The sequence below is a fragment of the Haemaphysalis longicornis genome, unplaced genomic scaffold (assembly GCF_048455015.1).
Source record: "Haemaphysalis longicornis isolate Haplotype H1 unplaced genomic scaffold, Haemaphysalis longicornis Haplotype H1 scaffold_9, whole genome shotgun sequence".
Taxonomy (NCBI): domain Eukaryota; kingdom Metazoa; phylum Arthropoda; class Arachnida; order Ixodida; family Ixodidae; genus Haemaphysalis; species Haemaphysalis longicornis.
Genome location: NW_027526460.1, coordinates 53841088 through 53862297, shown reverse-complemented (window position 1 = coordinate 53862297; position 21210 = coordinate 53841088). Strand labels below are relative to the sequence as shown.

The following is a 21210-nucleotide window of genomic DNA, read 5'->3' as shown; positions in this document are numbered from 1 at the left end:
AATAGGAAAACCAACCAAACCAGTTTCATACAAATGTCTCTTATAACCAAGTGTCTCTTGTAACAGTGTCTTGTAACGAGGTGTTACTGTATTACTATTATTACGGGGGTGGAACTGCCACACAATTTCTGGAGGAATCCTGGGAGCAGGCAAAAGTACCACTTTTAAGAGACGGCGTTAGCACAATTTTATAGTGGCGTAACAATTGCCCAAGTGCAGCAATTATCGAGCCGTAAGCAGATCGACTATGCGAGAGACACAGAGAATTAATATACAAGTTAGCCTAACTTCACGAAACAAACTTGCTCACATTGTGTTCCTTATTGTTCCGTCTAAGTGCAGTTCACCACCAAGCGCCCGCATCCTCAGATGTGCTGGCGAGATGTGCTCTATCCTCACGAACTTCTTTAGTAGGTTCAATCTCTAAAGAGCTACAAAATCCTTTCCGTATTTTATTTCCCCATAACACAGCACAAACATGAAGAAGTTTGTGGGGGTAAATTGGTCGCAGTTAGCACAGGACCGGAATAATTAGAGATCCACGGGAGAGGCCTTTGCCCTGCAGTGGGCGTAGATAGGCTGATAATGATGAACACACCACTGTGGGAGAAAAGGTTTCTGATCAAAGTTTCCTTTCAGGTTTGATTTGCACCTAACTTGCGCGCGGTTGTAACTGTCCTAAGTTATTCCACTTTGTGTTGCTATTGTGAAATCAAGTATGCGCAGTTATGTGCAGCTTTACGCCATTGAAAACGAAACCAGATGTTTGAGCCCCATTTTGACGCTCAGTGCACGACAGCAGTTCCACCCCTGTATTATCATTAGCTCACACATAAGCCTTTTGCAGTACATGTAGTTATCAACTCAACATGGTGGAAAAGCTCATTTTAGTTTTACTCAATGCAAAGTTGGAACGCGAAACTTCCAGAAGGCTGGATTGCACTAGTGTCACTAGATAAGGTCACAGAGTACCACCACTGCAGCACGCAAGTCAGCAAGGGCGGCCATTTTGGTGTTTATCAGTGTTGCGAGATTGACGCATCTATGTCCCCACCACTAACTTCGACCAGGTCGTTCGTTAAAAACATTGCCGGCAATGCAGCAAAACAGCATCTTGAGACACACTTCTGCTGCTGAAATGCTGCAACACGCGTTAACTTTGATTCGCGTTCAGAACGACGTCAGTCGCATGCAGCTGCAAAGCAGGAAGTACAAGGTAAGTCTACCAGAGTTTACCGACTAAAACACACAAACAACCAAATGGCGGCGCCAATGAACCGTCACAGTGTAAACAAACGTCACACGATGCGAACTGACCAATGATCATGCCGGCAGCATGAAACAATAGAAGAAACAGAGTGCCGATACTCTGAAACTTTATCTAGTGACACTAGATTGTACGTAGAACCCTGATCATACCACTTTCTTGGGGCCATAAAAAAGGGTCGTAAAACGTGGGCGTTGTAAAATCCTAACAACAACAATTACGCCTATAAATACAATTTCGCGCAACAAATTTGCAAGAGATTTCAATGTATACTACAACCTAATGCTTTTCCATGCTCAGAAACCCCAATCACTGAAAAAAGTAAATGTGAAAAGAATAATGCAGCACAGGTGCAAATTACGCTGTATTAAGGGGGGACGTGGCTTTCAAAATCAACTTTTTTATTTCTTTGTGGATTTTGATGAAAATTGGCACAGCAACTGGAAATGCTTCCGTGATAACACCATAAAAATTTCAAATTAATATTTTGATAACTTTTTTATGTATTAAATTTTCTTTCTGTTCCGCTTGTACCGAGCTTGAGCGGCTTATAAAATACGATAGAAAACTTGTTCGAAGTGCTTTGCATTCCCAAATGAATGGACGAGGTCGTGACAGTTTTAGAATTTTTTTTTTACAACACAATGTTTTTTAGTTTTCATTTTTTTAGAGGTTAATGTGCAATAGGCATGTTGACTGTGAACGATTATTTGAATAAAAAAATCACAAAAAACAAATCTGGAAAACCAAGAGTGTCACGACCTGAACTGTTTATCAAGGAATGTAACGCAAGAAACGAAATCAAAATAGACCCAGCGGTCACAAAAAAATCCCTGGTACAAGCGACGGAGGTAGCAAAAAAAACTGTTTTGAGAAAACGGCTTCCGAAGTTGCAACATAGGTTTCACTTATCAAAAGTCGTCACGGTTGTAGCCTTTCATGTCCTTTTGAACATGGGGCTTCTGGAATGCCTTGCCTTGAAATTGGAGTGCCTTTTACAGCCTTTTTCTTTCCAGAAAACATCATTTTCAGCTCCTCCGTGAAGAGTACATACCCCACTTTGCAGACCAAACGAAGGGGGAGATGGGTTTCAATGGGCTTTCAATGCAAAGTAGGTTAGCTGGTTGGCTGTATTGCACTGAACAGCCTCCTTTTGCAGTGTTGTCACCATGGCAACAAGTTGAGCATTTTTTTAACTTAAATTTGAACATTTTTGGCTTTTTTTTATGTTTTATCATCTTGCCTGGCACAGCAACTTAGTACTCATACGTGCAGGTGTTCATTGCCAAAAGTTTGCATATCACAAGGATGAAAATGAGCTACTTTGAAGCTTGGTAGAGTATTCTGCATAACTCCCAACTTCAATGCAAGAGCATATTTTTTTAATACTTTTGACATTCAAGGCATCCAATATTTCTAGCAGCAAAGCCAGTATGCCCTAAGCAATGGTATCAATAATTTCCCTAAAAAATCACTGTTAAATGCTGCGACAGTAACGTACATTTTTAATGCAGATAACATATTTTTATTCCTATATTACTAACTCAAACCTGTTTTCATGAAAATTACAAGTGCACGGGAAACATTGCGCAATACGGGCGATATGGCTCGCGCTCATCGCAGCGCACGCTTACCGCGACATATCGAACTTTAATTATACCTGATATGGCTGGTCAGGTCGCTTTTAAGATTAAATCTAACGTCGCAGGCATTAATTACAACTACTGGCGTTCAATCGTAACCGGTTGCCCAGTCATGTGCTGCTCCAATGCACGTCGGCTATGCCGTGCGCGCCAGCGCGTTTGACGCGTCGACCGTTTCTTTCTCAAGGCTAGCGAGTCCACAGTCAAAACACAGCAATAACCAAGCGTGTAAACATCGCAAACCCGACTAAAAGTTCACTTCACGAACCGCTATCGCAAGCGCGCACACCGCGTCACCCTCCGGGGTCTGGCGACGGTAGAGTCGCGCGCACCACGAAGCGTTCGATGACCTCCTCCTTTCGAGCCACACAACTTCCCGTAATCTGGCTCGCGATCTCAGGCATTCCCATCGCGATAACGTGCGTGTTGAATACCACAGATTGAACAGAAACTCGGCCGAGCGAAGCGGCGAAAATGAACTCGATCCGCTCGCTACGCAGCTCAGGCGGCCGCCATCTTGCGTTGCGCCCGTGACATCCAATCAGGAGGGTCGTCGTTCTGTGCCCCGACCGGAGGACCAATAGCGCTTCAGCATCTATTTCTAGCTTCGTTTGTGCGTCGTTTCTTTTTTGCCGTTTGTGCGTTTGTGAATGAACGAAGATAAAAGAGACGAGCGGAACGGGAAAGACGATCGCTCGGCCGATCTAACCATATCAAAATGGCCGCGCCCGGTGGCACCGCTGCGGAGATAGAGCGCTCCGAAAATTGCCGTTTTTTCGCCCTTTTGCGCTGATAGTTTGTCACCGCGCCTGACAAAAGTATTTTTTTATGCCACTTTGCGGCGCTTTTCAGCGTAAAAACTTTGCAGACGCATAGAATAGGAAACATAGAAGCCGAATATGCGGGTTTCAAAAAAACGATGTTTTGGTCATTTTTCCGAAGTTGAAAGCCGCGTCCCCCCTTAAACAAATCTTGCACCGCAGTCCACTGCCGCGATTCCTGCCAGCCAGTGCGAATCGGGGCACATGCGATCACGACAAACACATGCGGAAGCCAAGAGTGTCAGTGTAACCACGCTGGCGATTCACTGCTGAGCGGGAGAAATGAACACCTGCACACTGCCCCGCGACTGCTGCGCAGCAAGAAGAGACGCCAGCGAGGAGAGAAGGAAAGCGATTGTGCAGAGGAGCTGGAGGGAAGGGAAACGAAAGATGAGACGGAGAAGGAAGCTATGCCTTAGCACGACCTAAAAACCGATTGATCAGGCTCATGGTCCACAGAACAGGCCTGCGACACTTTCATTTCACCCACTGATCGGTCGTGCCATTTGCGTAAGTCGTCGGATAATGCGGGTCAGGCATAACATCGCGTTGGACAACAGAGGTTCTTATGCATTGTTTATACGGGGACTTTGCCAGGACTCTACTCGTCCATCACAAAACCCGGGTTGTTGTAAAACCGGGGAGAAATAACCAGAGTTCCACTGCATTAAGTAACTAACATAGTCGCCACTATGTTGAGGAGTAAAGCTTGCAAAAAAGCCAACTTTACAATTATTAGACAGGGCGTACATTCCCGTCACACACCCATGCTGTTGCTACGGCAGTTCCGGTACAACAGTGCAGGCACATGAAGAATAGAAACATTTACATGAAGAATAAAAACACTCTGATGATGCATGTTGCCCTGGGTGAAAGGTTAATTATGAGGCAAGACAGGATAAAAGTAGAGCTATAACTGGCACCAGAGCACTTCCTTAAAGGAGGTAAGAAGGATGGGAGGTTAGATAAAACAACTGCATACGCACAGAGACAAACAAATAGGTAAATAGACCGAGAGAGAGAGGCAGTATCCTTTACAAGACCGGTTTCAGAGAAAGCAGTGACCTCCTGGCAGGAATGCTCTTGTGCATCAGGGCAACACGTCAAACCTCTTTTTAACAATAACTTCACTTGAGCCATGCATGTTTAGTGTGCGTCAAGTGTGATGTCCACACTTTCTAAATCAAGTACAAAGTTTCCCCCTTCTTTTGCCTCGACTAAAGGGGCACATATTGCAAGCATTAAGCCGAAGTTGCATTTAAGCTCAAAATTCTGGCCCCTCATCCTGCCAACGCCATCAGTGAAGCAGATGCCACACACCCTCGTGTAAGGACTGCACTTTCCAGGCACCCATAAACACAGAAAAAGATAAATTTGCCCGCTTTCCAGACGATGTGCACATCGCTTGAATGCTGCGAAGCTTCCGTGCCGCTGCACTGACTGCAGATACAAATGTAGCAAATAAAGACAACCGCATGACCTCAACACCGTAAGTTGCCATACAACTACACGAGTGTGTACACTCTATCTGCCCCCAAGACAAGGAAGCCCTTTACGCATACAGTCAACAGACACAAGCCGTGAGGGGGCATGCAGCCTTGCCAAGGGGTGGAAGGTGGCTCACCTCCTTGTTCGGCGGTGAGAGCGGCTCCTTCGACGGGGGAGGGGTGTGGCCCTTGGGGCTGGCCACGTGCCCTGGCTGGCTGCCAACGGGATGTGGCGGTGGGGGCATCGGGTAGCCAGCCGCGTCCACCACTGCAGCGGCCACCACAAGAAGAAAAACCAGGTTGTAGGTTGAAAGAAAAGCCCCCCAAAGCAGGCTGAGCTTGTTGCAATGCTATGCACGAAGCGATATTATGTTGCAAGATAAGCACAAGCCAGGCACTCCTGGTGGGATGCAGAGTCACCTAAGGGTACCATATTTGCACAATTATAATGCGTCTGCATTTGCAAAGTGCAGGTAAGCTTACTTAGGAAAATTTGACAATATAATTGGACATTGATTCTACCACGCCTATGTAAAGTACATGACACCACAAACCTGGCGGAAGACATTTTATTTGACACAAACAACTGCGGCAGCAAAAATCCCTCGTAAACTTGCTTAGCCAGCTCCTGCTAACATTGAAACTGAAGCAGGTCGAATTTCGGGTTGGAATTTGGGAGGAGTTTGGGTCCACGGCAGTGCTGCTGGCCGTTTTGAAGACGATTTCGGTTTTGAGCTCGATTGTAATGAGCACACACATTCAAAGGCTACTTTTAAGAAAGGTGTGCGTTAGAATCGCGCAAATACGGTAAATGCGACCATCGCTCACCGTCGGTGGCGGTGGGGGGCACTGGGGGTCCCTTGTGGGGGGCGGGGGGCAGCAGCTTGGGCACCAGGGACGCAGGCAGGGGCTCACGCAGCTCAATGTTGTTGCGACGCAGCACCACCAGGTGCATGGCCGTGCAGAACTCCTCAATGCTCAGCGCACCGTCCTTGTCGATGTCCGACAGTTGCCTGCACCAGGTGTGGCATCAGAACGACACCCTTCCCCACTCATTCCTCGAAGGATCTTAAAAAGGCCATGAAAACGAAAATACAGGTTTGGTTCATTAGAAAGACGGCCTTGTCCCAATAAAAATGACACCAATTTTATCGAAAAGTGCAAACAAATAATAGAGATATTAAAGAAAACACGTAAAACACTGCCGACTCTATCAACTTTCTGACAACTTTTCTACGACGTCACAGAATCTTGTGTGTGCGATTGGTGGCCGCTGAAATAATCCATCGCTAATGCACGTAACTGGACGATTGTACAGTCTAGTCCTTACATTTTATTCGCATGCAAGCAAGGTCACACTATTACTTATTTGCAGAAAAGATGCCACAGTCGGTGGGCTTTGTTTGCTTCATGCGAAGCTGGCACACATCTTTTTCAAGAGCATCTATAGGTGCTTCACCTAACTCAACAAAAGGTCCTTGGCAGAAACGAAGTCCCTAAGGGACTGTATCGTACGTTGGGCCTCCTGTAAGACCTGAGTACCGTACTTACTCGACTCGTAACGCGCACTTTTTTCCCGCGAAAACAGGCAGAAAAATCGCATGCGCGTTAGAATCGGATACAAAACAGAAACTGCCGAAACGGCTGTAATTTCGTCCCACCCATCGCCATCTCAAGATGGCGCCAAAGCTTTTAGCAACGATTTTTGAGATGCAGGAAGCCTAGGCACCTAGGCTTTTCTATTGGCGTTCACACAAATCGTCAAATTGTTCCACTTGCGCGCTTGATCACAGCAATGGCAGCAGCGGCAACGAAGGTGCGCCGCTTCCACAGTTTACGAGCGCTCCCAAGCGTTCACAATGAGTGGTTGGCCGGGCAGCTCGCGGGGTGGGCATGCGAGGCGTAGGCACGACCCCATCAACCATGGTTGAACGTTCGTTTCGAAGTGTGGCATCGCAAATGCGCTTGACAGCACCGAGGACGAGATGTTGTGGTCAGCGGAAAGTGACAAGGAGCTTTCGAAGAGAAACGAGGAGAGAGATGAGTGAGATTACTTCAGGAAATAAATCACTCGTTTCTCTCGCATTCGTTTTTCTTGCTCACAAAGTTCCGTGCGCATTACAATTGGAGGTGCAAGTTTTTTTGGTTTTTTGCCTGAAAAATTGGGTGCACGTTAGAATCGGGTAAGTACGGTAGGCTGCTCAAGCACGTCGCCAGAGTCGTCCCTCACTGCTGTCCGCAGGACGCATCCGCACAATTGCCTCTTCAGTGAGGCACTCGGACGTGTCTAAACCATCGGCCCTAACTTCTGTCCATGGCAAATTGGAAGCAGTTGAAGAGGCAACCAGTGGAATTCGCAGTGGTACACACGTGACCCAACAGGTGAATGTGCCAGTGAGTGTGTGAGCTCGTGAGAAGACGCGGGGACAATGCCAAAGCGGTGGCACTGAGAGGGAGGTTCAGAAGAAAAGCTGTTTTCCTCCTCTCGCTTTCACATAAGCAGTGAAGTCGACTTGTTTTCTGAGGGGCAGAGGGGAGGCGCATCATGGCTTGCGGTGCATGCCGTGGGCACCGAGAGCTGGTGGGAGCTCGCACTTTCGCATTCAATTGTTATACCCGATATTGCGGCACTGGCGCACTGTAATAAGGGGTTTCTTTTACCACAGAACGCATACAAAGGTGGACAGTGCCATAGTTGTTCATCGTTATATCCAATATATTGTTATAAACGTCGTTATAAGTGGACTTGACTGTAGTGGCGCCTTTTGTTCCATCTGATTGCATAACTTGAATGCTAACGGGCAGTTTGCCCACTGATAACTATGCTTTCAGTGCTGGCACAAATGACGTCACTCCTGCCCATAATACGTCCTGGTAGCACGAATTTGGAAGTTTTAGATGCAAAGCATCTCTTGCTCTCGGCTCCGTCGTCCGTTGTCCGTTTATCCACCGGCCCAGGAAGACGCCGCCAACACTGTCGCTCCAGGAGCCCTTTAAGGGGGGACACGGCTCTTAGACTCGGAAAATCGGCCCAAAAATCAAGTTTTCAGTTGCCCCATTTTCGGGTTTCGAACACCCTTCTGCACCTACGCGCGAAGTTTCATTCGAATGCATGAAGTATTCGCTGAGTTATAGCGATTTAAAAATGCAATATCGCACCCACAGCTCTTTAAATTGAGGTCAATTTGCAGCCAACTTCGGCCGCCCGGATCTCGGAAACTACGCGCTTCACCACGGCTTTGTTGGTCTGGTTCGAAAGAGCGCGTTTTCAAATTTTTTTTACCGCGCAAAATGCAAGCCTAACCCGTCCCTAGCGCGAACAAAACAAACGCAAAAATAGGAGCGAGCGCGAGCGGCTATTGGCCGGTTTTTGCACGTGACCAAAATGGCGCCTTCTGGTTGGCTCCCGGGAACTTGCTTTGAAAAACTGACCGCTGGTGTAGCCATCTTGTTTGGGAGCCGACCACGCTAACCACGCCGAGGTGATCATGCCGGGGGGTGCTAAAAAGTTCCGCTCTCTGCACCGATACGGCAAGAAGCGAGCAAAACCCAAGAAACACGATACCGACGTGACCTTGGCGCTTCCTACGCCTTATCAGCAACCAGCCGCCGATGCCGCCGATGCTGACAGCGTCTCGGCCGACGGAGCTCCACCGACTCAACTCGAGGACAGCGGGCCGATTTGCGCGAACTCCGGTCGCGTAAGAATGGACTCGCGACCAGTGACGACCAGTGACATTGCCCAAGCGAGTGCGCGTGAGAAGGCTATTCTTGATAGGCTCGAGTCCACGCCGGCAACTACGCGAAAGACGACGCCTTTCACCGAGCCCGCTGGTGCCTCCGCAACGTCGGCCACAGACGACGCGCCTTCGTACGGAATTGTGCACATGGCCCTTCTAAACACACTGTTCGACGCCTTGAGTTGCAAGACATGCAATGGACGTGTAGAATTGGTGAGTGGCGAGCGTAATTATGGCCTTGCCACGAAGCTGTCTGTGCGGTGTGTGAACTGCGGCGAGATCGCGGCAGAGTGGAGCTCGCCGAGGGTTGACAGAGGAAAGACGTGCAACCCTTTTGAGGTGAACCTGCTAGCTGGTCGTGCAATGATATCGACCGGGAACGGCCAAACAGCGATGAACGACATCTTTGCCACAATGGGGTTATCCCGCCGGGGACTGCACAACAAGACGTTTCAGCGGCATCTGAAAAAGACTTTTCAGCCTGCTGCCACCCGTGCAGCCGAGGCCGCAATGACTCAGTGCGCCCAAGAAGTGGCGGCAGTGTACGATGACTTGTGTTTTGGACACAAGGGAAACATTGCCGTGTGCTACGATGGCACGTGGATGACGCGGGGGCATTCTTCGCACGTAGGTGTCGGCACTGTGGTGGAACTGTTCACTGGCTATGTGCTGGACTATGTTGTTCTTTCAAACTTTTGCTTGGGCTGTGAAAATGGCCCCAAGCCTGGCAGTGAGGACTATGACAAATGGAAGTCCAGCCACCAATGCCAAAAAAACACCTCTTCCAAAGCAGGCCAAATGGAGGTGGAGGCTGGGAAAATGCTGTTCGAAAGGTCCCTGCAGAAACGAAACCTGCGGTACACCACCGTCGTCTGTGATGGTGACAGCCGTACCTACAATGCTGTTCGGGATGCAAAAGTGTACGGCTATGTCGAAGTGCAGAAGGAGGACTGCATAAACCATGTGCAGAAGCACATGCGGACGGCGGCACGCAACTTGTTGCAAACACACAGAGGTGCAGGCAAGTGAAGCCTTGGTGGCCGGGGGAGGCTAACAGCTGACCTTATTGACAAGCTAGCCCTGTACTATGGTCGAGCACTGAAGTCACACGTGGGTGACGTAGATGCCATGCACCGGGCAGTGATGGCTACATACTATCACGTTACATCCACTGATGGCAGCCCCAACCACACTTTCTGCCCCTCAGGTGAGCAGTCTTGGTGCCGTCACAATGCCGCAACAGCTAAAGGAGAGCCGCAGCCTAAGCACAACTACAACCTGCCAAGTGACGTGGCTGAAGCACTTTTGCCTGTTTACAAGCGCCTGTCGGAGAAGAGCCTGCTGCAGAGGTGTGTGCGGGGGAAGACCCAGAACTCGAATGAGAGCTTCCACTCGGTGATTTGGAGTCTGATCAGCAAGGACCAGCACTCGTCGCTGTTTGCCGTTGAAGCCGCTGTTGCCGAAGCTGTGCTGCGCTTCAACACTGGCAACAAGCACGCGGCTACAGCAATCTTGGGAGAGATGAACATGAATGCTATGGTCACTAATTCCAAGAGAGCACAAGAAAAGGACTTGCGTCGCAGCACGGGTTCTGCTAAGAAGCGGGCAGCTTCCCTTGGGATTGCCAACATCGTGAGGAGAAGGCACCGTGACGGGATGCACGCCGACTACGCTCCAGGGGCTTTTTAGTTGCACTTGAACTTTTCGTCTATCTTCTTGAGACCGTGACGCTCACAGCCCCATGTCCGGATGTGCACAGTCTGTGCTCCCGAGTTTGTCAAACTTCCAAAGTTTCAAGTTTTTTTTTTTTTGCCAAAATATACTGTGAGACTGTGACCCTCACAGACCCATGACAGGATGCACATTGCCCATGCTCCTGGGGTTTTTTTTAATCACACTTCAAAAGTTTCATGTTTGTTTCCTTCGGTGAAATATACTGTGAAACTGTTTCTCGCAGCCCCATATTTTCATGTTGTAGCAGTTACAGGAGTTAAAATCTCTTGCCCTACAAGGTAGCAATTATCATAATTCTTTTTTATGAGGGATTTAAAGTCTCTACAAGCGCAACAGGACCAAGATAAAGTGGTTAGCTTTATACAATAAACTCCACAAAAAAATCTGTCGGAAATGCCAAATCACGCATTACATTGCAAATGTAACATGCAATAACTTTTGTTCAGGTTGGTGGAGAACATTTATTCTTGTTTTGTTTCACTCCCTGATCACAACTGATCATTTTGATATGCTAGATGTGTGTGTAAACTCCTTGGAAAAGTTCTGAAACGTTTTTCCTCGTTTTCTCAAAACTGCAATTTTCATGATAGTGCGATTTTGGAGGGTCGATATCTTTGGTGCTACTGGTGCTATTGCCATAATTCTTTTTTTACTAGAAAGATACACTTTTGGAGAGTGCAATCAGGCTAAATTATGCATAATTATTAGTTTTAAAAAATTAGAAAAGTGGCGATTTATTTTTGATCCAAACAAGCATTTTCACACGCAAACGTTTGACTTGCTGTAACTCTGGTTCAAATTGACCTAGAACACTCATTCTTCATTTTTGCACTCTTTGATCACTCTAGATTAGTTCTATATGGTAATTTTCTTTATACTTTATTTTGTTTAGGAAATAACTCTCCTCCAAACAAAGAACATAAATTTGCTAATATCTTAAAAAATTCATATTCCAGGACAAAATAGATAACATATTTAGAATCAGCATGCTGAAATACATAAACCATGCAATTTATATGCAAATCGGTCTATAAATAAAAAAAAAAGTTCTAAGAGGGGTGTCCCCCCTTAAGGGGTAGCGTGCTTGTTTCGTGCTGGCCTAGGAAGGCACCGGCAACACTGTCGCTCTAGCATCTCATGGTCGGGGCTATGTCCCTCCCTTGTTGTGGCGCCATCCACAACCCCACTGCACATGCTCGGCTCATCTCGGGCCGGCGCAGGAAGACACCGGCAACACTGTCGCTCCAGGGGCCATTAAAGGGTAAGACACCACCGGGCATTCAGCAAGCCGAGCATGCGCAGTGGGGGTGTGGACGGCGCAACAACAACAAGGGAGGGACATAGTCTTGTCGCATCTAATAAAATTACACCATCTTCCCGTAGGGGAACCCTGAGTAGTATGCGAAACAGCCATGGGCTCAACGCAATTTCCCATTTCGTAGTTCTGGTAAGTAAAAATGTGGTAGTTACCATGGAAACCAAACTGTAAATATAACAGTACCTACGTACCCAACCTAACGGAAACGACGAACTGAAAACTAATGGGCACTTGAATCGACCCCATGGCTGCTTTGCATACTACTCAGGGTTCCCCTACGGGAAGATGGCAGGGCCGTACCCAGAAATTTTTTTCGGGGGGGGGGGGGTTATGAATTTTGGGAAGGGGGTAGTTTTGCTGAAAGCAACAGTAAGTATTGTTTACGTGCTGCCTGGGAAAGATTTCGGGCGGGGCTCAAACCCCCAAACCCCCCCTCTGGGTACGGCCCTGGAAGATGGTGTCACTTTTTCAATATACTTTGTTAACGGGAGCACGAATTTGGAAGTTTTTCAATATAATTCGTTAGTTTTTTTGGTTAAGAGAACGTCTTTCATGTCTGGAATGGAGCTGAGAAAGGTACTGAGACTTAGTTCTTTCAAATTAAACAAAATTGTATTTTGCCGTCATGACCCCTTTAACCCCTTAAGTGCTTTGGACGAGCAGAGCTCGTCCTGCCCAAACTGTCACCAAACTGCTTTGGACGAGCAGAGCTCGTCTTAGCGGAATAGGTACTGCCCTATACTGTTCAGGACGAGAAGTGCTCGTCTGCGGCTTAGATTGCGTGCCATCCACTAGATGGCAGCATTTACTCGACGAATTAGTTTTCTCCTGCGGCAAGGCGCGCTTTTTGTATGAATAGATGGCGTGCGGTGGCGCCGACCCATGCATAGCTGGCCCGTCAACTAGAAAAAGAAGCTTTTCATTTTCATCATCTTCTTCAAGTGATGCTGATTCGGATACAGATGTTTATCTTGTCTCTGAAAGTGAAGACAGCGATGACGGTGAATTGAGCAGCTCCTCCGGTGATGACGAAGACAGCGGGGAAGCGAACATCGCAAGTGCTCGCGAGTGGATCCTGCTTTATGTGGACAATCCTCCTGTGAAGCCTCATCGCTTTCCATTCTTGGCCATTCCAGGCAAGACTTTCATATTGTCATCGCCGGGTGACATTATGGAATATATTCAGCAGTTTCTGGACGATGAACTTATATCATTTGTGGTAGACGAAACCAATCTCAAAGCGGCTGAAAAGTTGAAATGCTTTCCTCCCAGTGATCACTCCTGCCTCAAAAAATGGGTACCAGTGACAAAGGAAGAGATGTGGGTATTCCTTGCACTCCTGCTATTGCAAAGGTGCTTAGCCTACACAAGTGAAGAAAGATGTGGCATTTGCAACTGTTCTATTTATAAAATTTTTAATTTCGTTAGCAGCAGGTAGCTGATTTCCTATGTATTCTTCAGAAATAAACTTTATTGTGTTGATTTGACTAACTGTGGGGTACAAATATTTTTTCAACATCGACTAGCTACTTTTTAGTACAATCAGATTCGAAATCAGCAATAAAAAAAATAGGCACTTTTGGTCGGGAAATTCTAAAAAAAATAAAGCACTTAAGGGGTTAAAGGGGCCTCCAGTTTGAAAGTACTAGCCTTTGTTTCATTCAGCTTCAGCCCAGCCACTAAAGACAGTTTCCTAACTGGGGAAAGGGGGGAGGGTGACACAAAGAACATTAAAAACTTTCGAATTTAGTGCTATAGTTAGCGTATTATGGGAAGGAGCGACATAATATGGGACAGCACAAAAACATAGTTATAAGTGTTAACTAAACATCAGAGTTCAAGTGATATGATCAAATGGAACCATGGGCTGGGCCCCACTACCATCACCCAGTCATGTCTCTTGCAGTGGCTTGGGTCCGCGGGCGCTAATGACACAAACAAGATTCTGTGACGTCATCGAGAAATCGATAGAAAGTGGCTGAGGAGTTGATACTGCTTCATCTGTCTTTCCTTAATATCTCCGTTATTCGTTTGAAGTTGATGATAACTTCGTATCCTAGCTACCAGGACAAAGCAGTCTAAAATGAACCAAGCTTGCGTTCTGCCCGTCTTCATGGCCCCCTCAATAACTGCAAACATCAAGAGGTGTCAAGAAGACTGCAATGCATAGCAGCTGAAAGTTGGAAAGGTGCAAGCAAAATTTGTTTCTCAGCAATGACAAAGTGTTGCTCGCATACGCGGCCCGAAAATTCGCACCCTGCCAAATTCGAGAGAATAAAAGTGTGGCCTGCACGCAAATATATACAGTAGTACATTCAGTACGAAAAAGGATGATGTAAGAGAAATGCCGAAGCCGTCACTCACCAGATTTTTGACAGCTCATGCACGGGCAACTTTGATTTCTCGAAAAACTCCTTGGCGACAGCACCTGGGAGTCAAAACAACACAGCACCATTGGCCACTGCCTCAGCTATATGTATCAAGCAGCTGTGCAACCCGCACAATGCATGGATTCTTGCTTTGACATTGGTTTTATAAATGCTGTCACACTTATGTTTCTGAGGTCTGAAGCTGTAGGAAAACATGCAGAAAAACAATTTTCGCTCGAAATAAAAATGAGCTGGCTGCAGAATGCTTCCAAGTTCCTTTCAGGGGCGAAGCCCCTTAGAGACTGGGGCTGTTAGCGTCTCCTGTCGTCGTACTGAAGCACCAGTAAACTCATTTATGCCTCGCGCTAGAGCGTAACGCGTACCAAAAACACCAGGACACTCGCTTACACCTAGCGCTGGAGTGCTTCGTAATACATACTAAGAAAACACCGGGACACTTGTTTACGCCTTATGCTAGACAGCTTCATGCTTCAAAGACAAGAGACTTTTACAGCAAACCTGCATACCTCTACCCTCCAACGGTTTCATCTCTGTTGGCAAGAACACCAAGGCCCCAAGAATACACTTGTACACTGCATGCTTCGCCCCTCCCCAGGTTTCACGTTAGTAGAGATGGCCCGGGAGTTTTTGTGTATCTGCTAACGGCCACAGGGGTGAGGTAACACTTGAAGGCCTCTGCTATCAGAGCACGGTGTGTACACCACTGTTCAAAGCAAAAAACCACAGGACGAAGAAGACGACACTGACCGGTGATCTTCCCGCGGAGGTCGGGCTGCATGAGCTGGAACTGGCGGGTGTAGTAGTCGCGCTGGTCGTCCGCTATGCTCCAAATGTCATGGTCTTCGTCGCTCGAGTGCCGGTCGCTGCTGTCCTCCTCGTTGCCCAGCAGCTGACGGTGCTCCTCGAAGTGGCTCCAGTTCAGCTGGCTGCCGTCCCCTGCAATTCGGGCTGTTTCATGCCGACTCTAGTCGTCTCTCAAGGTCTTTCAAGTCTAACAACGCCACATCTATTCAAACATGGCATGCAAACCCAATTTTCTGGCCACCCTTCCTCTCTTTCATTGAAGGCCCCATGATGACAAAGCATACCTGTTCAGCATGGAGGAAAGAAAGCTTAGGAGAGGCCCCGCTGGCCACCGGCACATTGGGAGAAGTGTGGAGGAAGTGTGGTAATTTTTTCGCCTCCATCAAGATCGCTGGCAACCGCGTCCTCGCAACGGCGCTGAAGGCTGGCCCACAGAGGCCCTACGTCACTGCACGGCCCAGCCGGTAGCCAGAGTTGGCAGGCAGAGACGTAGCAGACGACAGTGGTGCAAGCGAAGGTGGAGGAGGTCGCGAAAGCAACAATACAAGCAAAAAAAGGGCAGCCTACAAAAATGCCAGTTCCGGCTTCAGTAGAAGTAACGTCCGGGCCTCCCCTAAGCTTTTCTTTCCTCCATGCTGTTCACAAGCCTGTCAGCAAACACTTCCCCTTCCTCACTCTACAAGCTTATCCTCCCCCGCGCAATCAAGTCGACGTGAGCTGTCTCGGATCGACTCAAGCCGTCTCGAGACCTTTCAAGCCTAACCATTTGCACGGCTAGTGTTAAAAAAAGATGCCACCCACGTACCCGCATGGTTAAACTTGGTCCACGTCTTGTCGGAACCGCCCGCGAGGACCTCGGGGGAGGAATCTCGAGACTCCCGAGGCGGCACCTGTGGGTAGCCGGCCGGAGGCTGACCGAACGGCTGCCGAAAAAAAAGATGCCACAACATTTTTATCACTTCCCCGCAATAGTTTGTTCTCAAAATGGTCTCCCTCCAAGGCAGAAATTTTGCCAGCCAAATTATGCGGCTGCTTTGGGGTCAATTTTCTGGATTAACACAGCAGCACAGTATCGACATTGGATCACTGGACTTACAACTTTGAGTGTCGGGTTGTCATCACAGCGTGAAGCCTCACCAAGCATGGTTTCAGCTATTAAATTGTCATGATACCGCTTTGAAGGTGACTACACCTGTTTATGAGTTTTTTTAAGAGGTCTCACCAGGCTACACGGGAGACATTTCGTGAACACATCACATCGGGTGAAGTTTTCTTCGAAGAGCACATCTGGCACTCAACTTGACACGACATGCTAAACCAACAGAGGACCTTCATTGGAGCACTTGATGTATTCATGGTGTTTATCGCAGCTGATGCGATTGCAAATATGCGTGAGCATTCGACCAAACTTACATGGATGAACGTATTTCAGAAACCAACAACTTATGCTCAAGCCAGGTAGCTCCTGGCTTCCCAATTACAGAAATAGTTTCAAGGGCTCGCTACTGAAACTCAAGAACGTTTTTGACTAAAATTGCTGTAAAGAATAAATTACCAACTTTTTAAAATTTAAAATTTTATATAATAGACTAGATCACACAAAGTATACTCAAACAAAAATATAGTAATCATAATTATGAAAACAAAAAAAAAAAGCTGTTTTAGTCTGGCCTCCATCTATGTTTCCTTGATAAAAAAGCCACGAACACCAAAGAAGAGTGCAGATGGGACTTTTTGCACTAGGAAACGTGCCTCAGTTATCCCAGTACCAACTTGTCCAACTTTCCGCACTAATCAAGTCATCCAATTCTCATCACTTTCACTGCCCAAAGCAACAAGAGCAATGCTTACACTGCTATGCAACATAGGGTTATCCCACGCTGAAAAACTCGGCCAGGTTTTCTCAATCAGCACTTGCAAACTTCCAGTTTCTACACAACGGCGTCTCAACAAACCTCACTACCTGCTTCTTGCTCCCACCCCAAGTACGTCAAAGGGCTTTGGTCACGTTGTATACCGCCTCTTTAAACATGAACCCCTCAATAGTTGCAGCTAAGTTTCTCATCAAACACAATTAAAGCAAGGTGTAAGCTGCCCCATCTTTCGGATAAAGCAAAGTTGTCTGCGGTCTCCATGGTCCCTTTAACCTCCGATCAGGATACCACAGAGGTCGTTCAAGGGAGAGAAGTCGACGAGACTTGAGGCACAATCATCAAAGTAGTGTGACTACAGTTCAAGTACCCTGTTTAAGCGGCCTACAAAGCAATCACAATCAAGTTTTGCCCCCACCTGGTGCTGGGGTGAGAGTTCAAGGTCCTTCAGACTGGGCTGCCTGGCCGCCTTGTTGTGGCCCTTAGATGGAGGAGGTGGGGGCAGCTGAGTCACGTGGCCAGCTACGGAAATGGGAGAGTGCAAAGGGGAGAAAGACACATTGTTCAAGCAACGAGCTCAGCTCAGAATGCATAGTTGGCGACAGTGGTACTACAAATTTGTACATTGTTCGAACACGTAAAACTTCTGAGCACACTGTAACTCCTGGTTATTCATTTTGTTAGTCGCACTTGCCTTATTATTATTAGCCCACAACTGCACTTGGCAGCTAAAAGTTTTACATTATCCTTGGAACTGTGCATTGCTGTTGATGGCATAGCAATTTGTTTCGAAGATTGTCCGTCAAGAACTTCTGAAATTCTTCATGGTGGGTACTGCTTGCCTTCTATCAGAACCCTAAGCTCAATCTTTAAAGTTTGTTCGTAAGGAAGCCCACAAAGTTTGTCACGGCACTGCTGCCATCTATCAACATCCCAAGCTCACCCTTCTTCCTCATGCTTTGTTCCACATAACAATGGCTGATGCTCGATCAACACACCCTGATGCTGACGACAGACCCCCAACGAAAGATGCAAGAAAAGTGCTGACAAAACATAACCCCCTACTCTCCCTCCTCCCCCCCCCCCCCCCCCCTAACACCCCCACCAACAACAGACACACACAATTGCAGCTAAGCCACTTTTCGCACCCAAGATGTCTTGCCTCTCTTCTTTCCTGAATAAGCAAAAGCGGGAAACCCAAAAATACACAGCCATAAATTTCTTACACCACTGGTATTGAAAACTTTGTAGCCTAAAAAAACTGTCAGGCCAACAAAGGCTATTGGCGGTAAGTTAACCCACTTAAAGGGACCCAGAAAAGCTTTGTGAAGGTGGCAATCAAATGCATTCAGGTGGTAGAACACATAACGGGGGATTTTTGAGCCAAGTGTGAGCCCCATATGTTTTACGGATAATTTGTAAACAATTTTTGAAGATCGCCTTTCTCAGCCGATGAGCGCGCCGCCGCAGCGAGCCGACCGCGGCTGACGCAACACCGATCGCGGCTGACGCAACGGTGAGGCGCCCCCCTGATTCGGCTGATCGTCGGTCGCCGGCAACGTCACTGCCATTGGCTTCCGGCTGCTCTTCCTCCTTCCTGCGCGATCCTGAGGCAAAGGCGGGTCTGCAGCGATTGACGCGTGCCTAGGCGCAAGAATGTAGCTAGCGGAGAACGGAAGTCGAGCGTCGCGATGTCTCATGGCTATTCCCAGTGTTTCCAGATGCTTTGAAAGAAGCAGAGAGGGAGGAGGAATCGATCGGCAAGGGGGGAGAGGTGCACTTAATTGCTTCTGGCGCAGCTAATACTGAATGTAGATCAATAATTCCAACGGCATTGCATCGTTATATTGGTGCTACGCGACAATAAAGGCCTTTTGTAACTTTTACAAAAGGCTTTTCTGGGTCCCTTTAACTCGGTACGTTTAGCTCCATTAAGAGCAAGATGGCTTGAAGAATTAACACAAAAACAAACTTGTAAGCTAATACACATGCAGCCTGGTACGTTTACTAGTACAGGCACCTAGAAGGGCAGTAAAGGCGCATGTGAAGCAGTTAGCTAAGACCATATTTCTACGTCAACAAACTTTTATGGGCAACAAAACATTTTCCCAAACTATTTGATGATGTTAGCACCTTTACCTTGCAACTTTCACACACATGGGACGATGCTAAATGAAACAAAGTGTTAAATAATATCACCGTTTTCAAAGCGTTGGCATTTTGCTGGGACTGTTGAAAGAATAAACTTTCCGCAGCCAAAATTTGGTCCTCAAATAAAATTAAAGCACTTATGATGCCCCGTGTACAGCAACAATTGGCTACGCAATGCCTAAAAAAAAAAAAAAAAACTTAATAAATATCCTGAAGTTCCTTTCTTTTACTTAGAAAATGGAGGCACTGAATTAAAGGTTTCCAGTGAAGGGGGCCACACAACAATTTCACTGCCAATTGTTTCACCAAAAAATAAACATTAAACAAAAATACGATTTCACAAACCAACACAGCGTCCGTCCTGCATTCCAGCTCGGACATTAGGAAAAACGATGCCTCCTGCGAAGCCTCTCAATTACGTATGATGGAAACAAAAGGCTTAGCTCTATGTCGCACAGTTGCCAAGACTTTGCTACTTAATTAAGGCACTTACCGTGCATCGTGTAAAGCATGGATTGGCTATGTGATGCCTCGAAAAAAGTACCAATCTCAATAAATCCCCCAAGAAAACACAAGTGCATGAGCAAAAAGCCATTCTGAACTAAAGGTTTTCAGTGAAGGGGGTCACACAACTATTTAACTGCCAATTGTTTTCCCAAAAAATAAGCAAACAAAAACACAAAAGCCCTCGGTGTTACGATTTTACAAATCGACGCAGCGTCCATCCTGTATTCCAGTTCGGACAATAGAAAAAATGTTGATGCCTCCTGCGACGCCTCTCAATCATGTATGATGGAAACAAAGGGCCTATGAAGTGCTAACCTCTGTGTCGTACAGTTGCTGAGATTCTGCTGAAAGATATCTTGGACAACAAAGTTTGGCCAGCTGTTTCACACACAGATTCCCTACACACATGGAAAGTCTACAAGCATTGTGTCAATCTCTAGTCACCACAACAGAAGCACCCCAAATGGTCAGTTTTACAGTTAGTACGCGTAAATGCACACATTACCAACTTTTACCAGCCTATACCCTGACTGTAGGCAGAATTACGATTGTACATGCTGCTTTAGAAGGCAAAGATAAACCAAGAATGCATTGAAAAACTACGCAGGTTACTAATGAAGGTAGCGGTTTCAGAGAATCAACAGATACCTCATCACATTGATGTTTGTTTTATGGCTCCAACAGTGTCGCTACTCAATGACTAAGTTAATTCTTCGTTTACGCTTCCGCGAGATGCACAATTAAATAGCTACTGAATCAAATGTCACAAAAAACTTTCCTAGTTCCTTGTTGCAGCAAAAACCAATTGCGATCGTTTCTGCCGTTAATAAAATGGCCCGCCTAACCAAAGTACAAAGCAAATTCAAACAAATTTATTTCTTCCACAACTCAACACAGCTTGCACTGAATTTTCCTGCTGTTTTAGCAAGTAGTACGAGCTCGTTGCCTTAATTCGCTTGAAGCAATTACCATAGAAAATGCAAAAAGTTTTCAGTTGTTCCTTGGGGGCTGTAAAGGCCATTTTACACAACTTAAATTTAGCGCGAACTTTAAACCCTACTGGGCTAAAATGTATCGTTATATGCTTCACCATAGTGGCTAAAAATTTCTGCAGAAGTAATGAGTGAGGAAGAGGCAAATACACCAACCAACGATGTTTACTGAAAGCGGTCATGTTAAACCCAACCAGACAGAGTTCTGTTGAAGATGTTCACATTCAAGCAGTAATTAGTACACGCCTATTGGCTACACTTGCCAAACCTTATTTAGAGAGAGTGACATCATCAAATGCAGCCGGCACGAACTTATTACTCCTTCAGCGAATAAAGTCGCAACGACTGTGCCGCGACAACACCACTTCCGTTAAATCTAGAGAACTGTGTTTACATCAAATCACAAACAGAACATGACTGCTGGCTGCCATCATTCCTCATCCTCCTCTTCTATCCAAATATGCGCTCCCTTTTTTCTCCTCTAT

The 21210-nt window shown here is 46.7% G+C and overlaps 1 protein-coding gene and 1 pseudogene across 4 annotated transcripts in view; one reads left to right on the top strand and one right to left on the bottom strand.

Moving 5' to 3' along the window:
• The window catches only part of Reps (RALBP1 associated Eps domain containing), a 60519-nt gene that overhangs the window by 30749 nt on the left and 8560 nt on the right, over positions 1-21210 (bottom strand). For all 4 annotated transcript variants that reach the window (XM_077682924.1, XM_077682925.1, XM_077682926.1 and 1 more), the window contains 6 exons: positions 17494-17597; positions 16010-16127; positions 15148-15336; positions 14375-14438; positions 6047-6231; positions 5356-5486 (listed from right to left, as the gene is read on the bottom strand). In XM_077682924.1, coding sequence (XP_077539050.1) covers positions 5356-5486; positions 6047-6231; positions 14375-14438; positions 15148-15336; positions 16010-16127; positions 17494-17597 — 791 coding nt within the window. The remainder of the gene's footprint in view (positions 1-5355; positions 5487-6046; positions 6232-14374; positions 14439-15147; positions 15337-16009; positions 16128-17493; positions 17598-21210) is intronic.
• LOC144151332 (uncharacterized) lies at positions 8753-10804 on the top strand (annotated as a pseudogene).